Source organism: Borostomias antarcticus (genome assembly GCF_949987555.1).
Source record: "Borostomias antarcticus genome assembly, chromosome: 22".
Lineage (NCBI taxonomy): Eukaryota > Metazoa > Chordata > Actinopteri > Stomiiformes > Stomiidae > Borostomias > Borostomias antarcticus.
The window spans coordinates 17,408,756-17,416,414 of NC_140255.1; the positions used below are offsets into that span (position 1 = coordinate 17,408,756).

Consider the following 7,659-nt stretch of genomic DNA (forward strand, 5'->3'; position numbering starts at 1 on the left):
CCCTGACCCTGACCCTCCACACTCTCATCCCAGGCTAGGCAACGGACACTGACAAACGGGAAGCGTGCAGTTCGGGTGCGCCCACACGGACCCGCTCTTCAGGCTCTCACACCACGGGGGGCTTTCTGCCGTTGTCCAGCCAGGTGTCTGGCAGATTGGAAGCCCATATTTGGGAAGCGTTTCAGCTCTGATTAATGGGAAACATTCCAATTCATTTCAAATCGAAAATCTGACATTTGAGAAGCATTATTCCAATATTGCACGTGTTCCAATGCAAGTATCGGTTGGTATTGTTGACCTGGATGCCTCACGAATGTCAGTGTCCGACTTTTACGCTTCCTATCAAAGTAGAGGCTTGTGCCTTGGTAGCAAGGGGTATTCGGACCCCTCGAAACCAACTACAGTGGAGGGAGAGGAGAGCTGTGTGTGTGTGTGAGTGTATGAGTGTGTGTGTGTGTGTGTGTGTGCGTGTGTGCGTGCGTCAGACAGGACTGCTGCATCTCAGTGCCTCAGCACATGGAACAGCATGATGAGCTCCTGCACTAAGTATGCAGTTATAGACACAGTATGAACTCTGCATAACACACACACACACACACTGGGAATATGCATCAGTGTACTCACCAGCAGCAGTCTATTTAGCGGGGCCCCTGCATATCCATCTGGACCCCTGGGGGCCCTCAGCATTCAAAGACCACTGTTAAGAAGAGACTGTGAAACACCAGTGAGTTATCAGTATTGTGTCAGGCACATTTACCCCCCTCACGCCTACCTCAGAAAAGGGTTGTTTTGATTCTACTGTCAGTCTTTGTGATTTTACAAATATGTGTGTGTCTGTGTGTACGCAGTGTGTATGTCTGAGTGTATGTCTGTGTGTACGCAGTGTGTATGTCTGAGTGTATGTCTGTGTGTACGCAGTGTGTATGTCCGAGTGTATGTCTGTGTGTAGGTCTTTTCCTCCTGAACTCCTCTTCCTTGTGTCCAGGGTACCAGTGACTTCTGCGTGACCCCAGACAAGTTCTTGATGAACCACACCAAGGACCTGATCAGCTCTGGTGAGCTCACCGCCTCTTCGACCTCTGTGTTATCTTAACCAGTCTGCCATTGCGACGACACTTAACCCTCCTGAGCCAGTAGTGGTGATGGTAACAGTGCAGCGGAGCCTCTCTGACAGGCTGTCATCTTCTCTCCTCCCAGACATCGTGCATTACTACCTGTACTGCAGCCAGACCCTGCCCAACCCCTTCCAGAAGGTACCCCATGCCGTCTATTTACTTCTCTGTTTGACCTCCTTCTAGCTCTGCTCGATCTCCCCTCTCCATACGCTCTTTACTCTCTCTCTCTCTCTCTCTCTCTCTCTTTCTCCCTCCGTCCTCCCCTCCTTCTCTCCCTCTCTCCTTCTCTCATTCCGAAGTACTGTAAGGTTATTCCTTCCCAGAGGCAGAGTTTGTAGGTCAGGCCAGTCTACCAGTGAGCTCCCGTCTTATTCTTCAGCTCTTGCAGACACACCCCTGGAGTACAAGTACACACCTACCGATTCATCAGTACAGTAGATTGTATATGCGACGAGAGGACTAAGATATAGTCTATATAGATATATACATATTCTTGATAAACAATGCTTTTTTTGTCATTATACCATTCTCATGGTATCTAACTCTGTGGTGCTCAGTTAAGGATTGGGCTATTCTGCCCCCTGCTGGCGAGAAGCTGAACTAACCAGGCCAGTGAAGGCCTGTTGTGCAGGCAGAGTCTGATGGTCCGGTGTGCTGTGCTGTGTGTTTGCAGTCTCTGACCGTCTTCCAGAGGTCTCTGACCACCATGCAGATCCAGATCCAGGGCTTGCTACAGTTCGCCGTCCCTCTCTTCCCCACCGCAGAGGTGAGTCGCTCAGTTTCAGATCTCTGTCAGGGTTAGTTAGTCATTCACAACACTTCATCGTCCACCACGTTATGGATGTTATGGATACCGAGTTTCATATGCAACTGGAGTCCTAATGTTATTAACATGTAACACCACACATCAACTCACATGTGACAAAAAATCGTCTTTGACGAGGGCTCCGTCACAAGACGTAAAGACATGAACCATGCATGATCTAAAAATAAACAAATGTCCTTTAGTCAGTGAATTGTGACTCTTTATCCAGAGCGAGACTCACAAAATGACAGAGAATGTCTACTGTTGGTGTTTCTAATGAGTAGTGAGATGTATGCGTGTCTGTGTGTGTGTGTGTTTCTAGTAAGTAGTGAAGTGTGTGTGTGTGTGTGTGTGTGTGTGTGTGTGTGTGTGTGTGTTTGTGCGTGCGTGCGTGCATGTGTGTGTTTCTAGTGAGTAATGAGGTGTGTGTGTGTTTCTAGTGAGTAGTGAGGTGTGTGCGTTTAGTGAGTAGTGAGGTGTGTGTGTGTGTGTTTCTAGTGAGTAATGAGGTGTGTGTGTGTGTGCGTGTGTGTGTGTTTCTAGTGAGTAGTAAGATGTGTGTGTTTAGTGAGTAGTGAGGTGTGTGTGTGTTTCTAGTGAGTAGTGAGGTGTGTGTGTTTCTAGTGAGTAGTGAGGTGTGTGTGTGTGTGTGTGTGTGTGTGTGTGTGTATTTCTAGTGAGTAGTGAGGTGTGTGTGTGTGTGTGTGTTTCTAGTGAGTAGTGAGGTGTGTGTGTGTGTGTGTGTTTCTAGTGAGTAGTGAGGTGTGTGTGTGTGTGTGTGTGTGTGTGTGTGTGTGTGTGTGTTTCTAGTGAGTAGTGAGGTGTGTGTGTGTGTGTGTGTGTGTGTGTGTGTGTTTCTAGTGAGTAGTGAGGTGTGTGTGTGTGTGTGTGTGTGTGTGTGTGTGTGTGTGTGTTTCTAGTGAGTAGTGAGGTGTGTGCTGCTTGTCTTCTCTGCAGAGAGACCTGGAGGGAATCCAGAACCTGCTGAACTCCTCGGAGGCCAGCCTGCACCAGCTGACCGCTCTGCTGGACTGCAGGGGGCTGAACAAGGTACTGGCTCAACACGGCATCATCTTACTGGCTCAACACGGCATCATCTTACTGGCTCAACACTGCATCATCTCACTGGCTCAACACTGCATCATTTCACTGGCTCAACACTGCATCATCTCACTGGCTCAACACTGCATCATCTCACTGGCTCAACACTGCATCTTAATGGCTCTACACTGCATTTTCTTACTGGCTCAACACTGCATTTTCTCACTGGCTCAACACTGCATCATCTCTCTGGCTCAACACTGCATCTTAATGGCTCAACACTGCATCATCTTACTGGCTCAACACTGCATCTTAACGGCTCAACACTGCATCATCTCTCTGGCTCAACACTGCATCCTCTTACTGGCTCAACACTGCATCATCTTAGTGGCTTAACACTGCATGTCATGGGCTCAATACTGCATCTTCCTACTGCATCTTAATGGCTCAACGCTGCATCTAGGTCAACAGGGCAGCAGCTTGACCTCATCAGTATCTCTGATATGTGGTGTGTGTGTGTGTGTGTGTGTGTGTGTGTGTGTGTGTGTGTGTGTGTGTGTGTGTGTGTGTGTGTGTGTGTGTTTTGCAGGACTACCTGGATGCCCTGGTGGGTGTGTGTTATGATGGAGTGGAGGGTATGCTGTACCTCTGCCTCTTCTCCATCCTGGCAGCCTGTGCCTTCTGTGCCATGCTGTGTGTCATCCCCCGGGCATGGAGGCAGATCGCCAACAGGTCAGCCTGTGACCCCCCCTCCTCTCTCTCTCTCTCTCGCTCTCTCTCGCGCTCGCTCTCTCTCTCTCTCTCACTCTCGCTCTCTCTCTCTCTCACTCTCTCTCGCTCTCGCTCTCTCACTCTCTCTCGCTCTCTCTCTCGCTCTCTCTCACTCTCATTCTCTCTCTCGCTCTCGCTCACTCTCTCTCTCTCTCGCTCTCTCTCTCTCTCGCTCTCTCTCTCTCGCTCTCTCTCTCTCTCTCTCTCTCGCGCTCTCTCTCTCTCTCTCTCTCTCTCTCTCTCTCTCTCTCTCTCTCTCTCTTTGCCCCAGGCATACAGCATACAGTGCAGTGTGTACAACAACAACATGAAACAATCATAATGAAAATGGCGTCCGCTGAGCTCTGCTGCGTCTCTGCGTTCCAGGGAACAAGACTACGACGACATCGACGAGGAGGACCCCTTCAACCCCCAGACCAGGAGGGTGGCGGTCAACCCCGGCCACGCCAACATGCACAGCTTCTGTAGCTACAGCGAAAGCATCGGCAGCCAGAGCAGCCTGCCCCCGCCCGCCCAGGCCATCTCCAACGCCCCCGTCTCTGAGTACATGTGGGTGCCACACAGCAGAGCGCTGTAGAGCAAATCGGGGGATCGTTTAACTGTGTGGGTTACGGAGGTCATGCTAGCGAAGGTTTGAACCTCAGTGAAGTTGAAGGTCTGGTTCGTAGAGGTTTGGCCCTCCAAACTGGGATTACGTTGTCTTCTCTGTCACTCACTTTTCTTTTTCTCCCTCTGTCTGTCTGTCTGTCTGTCTCTCTTTCTCTCTCTCTCTCTCTCTCTCTCTCTCTCTCTCTCTCTCTCTCTCTCTCTCAGGAACCAGACGGCGCTCTTCGGGGGGAACCCGCGCCACGAGAACGTCCCTCTGATTAGCCGAGGCTCTCCACCCCCTTCGGTGCGTTGGGCCCCAGTGGCCAAGCCCTTTCTATGACATCACTTCCCCCGACATTCCCTCTGGCTTCAGTCTGAGCAGCACTGGGAAGCTGCATGGCTCCTCAGACTTCATGTTCTGTCTTCAGGTCAGGTCCTGTGGGTTTGGCCCAGTGGGCCAGGTTGTTTCTGCTAAACGTTTAGCTTTGAAGTAGTTTGAATGCCTGTTGTTGTTTCAAATCAAATCAAACTTTATTTATACTGTATAGAGCAGTGCATATATACACAAAGGAAACACAACGCGCTTCACAGGAAGAAAGGGGAGGAGACCGTTTTCCTCTCGTGTCGAGGAGACGGCACACTTTCAAACTAATTAATCTTTCATCAAGCCGAACCTCTCTTTTAGATCGATCTGCCATGTTAGACTTACCCTGGGAGGAAGTCCTAGAGTATTTAATAATCTTGTTAAGCATTTCATAGTCTGCCTCATTGTGGAAGAAGATGACAACCAGAGTAGGATGTTAAAGCCAAACTATGCAGATGTTTTCTTCAATTACACTGTAATAACATGTCAAAGCAAGACTAACAATTCAGGAAATAGATGTAAAGGTTTAATTACTGCAGCTGAGACCGAAGTGGTTCTAGAATTTAGAACAGAGGCTGTTAATGTGAAGTGTTGTCTCTGTCTCCTTACCAAGCAGTACACACCAGTAAGTAAAGCTCCTCCCCTTACTGCAACTCTATAACTAGACTTTTTCAGCTAACAGCTTCTTTTATATTTTGTTTGTTTGTTTGTTTATTTGTTTGTATCTTTCATTTCCTACTTCCTTCTTTGCTTTAATCAACTTATGGAGGTTTACATGCAGCAATATAGAAACAGAGTAAGTTGTTTTCTGCTCCTCTTCTTTTCTGCCTTCCCTTTGTGTATCTCTTTTTCATCTCATCTCGGTTTTATTGATCACCATGTTGGTTTGATTCCACTGTTTTCCTATCCCATTTGCATGGCTTTGAACTGCTAAACCTTTCACTCTATCCTCCTCGTCTCCTGTCTCACCCAGCCATGTCAGTCGCCCCCTGGTGGTGGCAAGCTGGTACTGATGTCCCACACGATGCTCCCTATGAGAGGGGTTGAAGAGACAAGTTGGCAGCCCTATGTGTGCATGCCGTAAACCTCCCCTGTGCAATTCTATAGCTGTTATCACCATGAGGTGCTATAGAATTCTAGCATCACGGTATACCCCTTCACCTCCGTCTGAGAAACTGAGTTAGTTTATAAGAGCCCGACCAAGAGATCCCGTCACCCAGGTTCACTGTAAACACACTGTCAGAGTGCTGAAGCCACGCTGTGACCTCCGTTGTCCCTCATGTCTGGCGGGTTAGGGGCTGCGAGACGCTCCTGTGTCCTGTGCCTGTTCAGTAGGTGTCTGGGAAGTGTAGTGTCTAATTCTGCGCCCTGGTTTCCCCACAGTACTCCCCGAGCATGAGGGCCACCTACCTGTCCATGACTGAAGACCAGATCAGACACTTCGGGAATGACTTCCAGGCATAGACTCACTTCCTCCCCCCGCTCGTTTCCTCGTCGCTCTCTCAGAGAGGGACTCTAAAGCAGGTAACACACAGACACGCACAATTATTGTGAAGCATGTGTGTATCCCTCTCATTCGTTCCACAGGACTATGGGATGAGTGTAGATGTGACAATGTACTTCCGTTCCGAACCCTTAAAGCAACGTGTCAGTCGTCTCTTCGTAACCCACAGCCCTCGCCGCTCAGGACAATGGAACAAAGCCGAAAACTCATTTTTCCATGTGCTGCGTTCACACTACTCTCACATCTTGCTGTCCAGGCCTTGTTGAAGATAAGCTACCACTGCTCTGATTGTAGCTTTAGATTCAGTCTTTCCTGTTCCTTTTTACACGATAGAGGAAATAGAGCATACAAATTTGAAATAATTTTTATTTAATCTATAATGTAATTTAAAAACTCAGATGTCTTCTTCATGATTGAGTCATAGTATGTCTTCAATGTGAGAAATAGAGCTGGAAATAATGTGTGATAATACAGTTTGTAATGACAAGAAGCCACTTGAGCTTGATTCAGTTAGATAAGGTATGATCATAATAGATAACTCTTAATCATAATAGATAACTATTATGGAGCCAAATTGCTCTTACACTACTGATCCAAATAATTTGTATCTGTCTATATCCAAGTGATACTTATAAAACATGGATGCATGTTTTGGTGCCTGTAACCACTCCCTATTCTCTAAAGCAGATTCCTTGTGATGTATTCTCTGTAGGTCTTCTACTGTTAGAAATGTTTATTATCCCCCTCTTACTGAAAGAATCTCTACCTACTTCACTTCTTCAAAGTATTGATGATTAACACTGGAACACTGGACTGGACATATTGAGTCTTCTAAAGACTTTGTGCACATGAACATTGCAGCTAATAAACACATGCCACATTGCGGGTTGAACCCGATGAAGCACAAACCCTGCACTGACCACATTCCTTGTTAACCATCCATTCATTGTCATTACACACACAGACACACACACACACACACACTGATGCCCTTCTGTGTCAAAGGAAGTTCTATACTGTGTGCGGCACAGAGATAAACTTTGAGTTACCACATGATCAGCTCTTAGAAAGATTTTTACAAAGGGCATATCATGTATGCTAAATGTTTCAAACCACCAGGACTTCTGTAAATAACTTGTACAATAACAGATTGCTATGTCTTATTTTGTAGCATTTTTATTCATTTTTTTCCATTTTAGGTTTTTCCCAATGTGCCACAGGTTGTGTGAAACATTAGCTGGTTTATACCAATAAAGCCATCATTGGAGCCTTGTTCTGTGACAGAAGATGCATTTTATTCTCAGAGGTCATTATTAAATGATGCCATTCTGGTGTATGCATTGTTTTGTATTGTGTTGAGTTTTGGTCATCACTTGGAAACAGGTTCTGCTGAAAACCACTATCACAGTGAGATAATTTGTTCACATAGCAGTTTTAACCTTACTAATGATATTTGTCTTCCATTTTGAGA

At 47.0% G+C, this 7,659-nt stretch overlaps 1 protein-coding gene across 1 annotated transcript in view; it reads left to right on the forward strand.

Annotated features, from left to right (window-relative positions):
• The window catches only part of ttyh2 (tweety family member 2), a gene marked incomplete at both ends in the record, with an annotated part of 40,781 nt that extends 34,633 nt beyond the window's left edge, over nucleotides 1-6,148 (forward strand). The window contains 8 exons of the mRNA XM_084456433.1: nucleotides 986-1,055; nucleotides 1,198-1,253; nucleotides 1,789-1,881; nucleotides 2,878-2,970; nucleotides 3,551-3,693; nucleotides 4,099-4,281; nucleotides 4,546-4,624; nucleotides 6,068-6,148. Of these exons, the coding sequence (XP_084312559.1) occupies nucleotides 986-1,055; nucleotides 1,198-1,253; nucleotides 1,789-1,881; nucleotides 2,878-2,970; nucleotides 3,551-3,693; nucleotides 4,099-4,281; nucleotides 4,546-4,624; nucleotides 6,068-6,148 (798 nt within the window). The remainder of the gene's footprint in view (nucleotides 1-985; nucleotides 1,056-1,197; nucleotides 1,254-1,788; nucleotides 1,882-2,877; nucleotides 2,971-3,550; nucleotides 3,694-4,098; nucleotides 4,282-4,545; nucleotides 4,625-6,067) is intronic.
• Nucleotides 6,149-7,659: the final 1,511 nt, after the last annotated feature.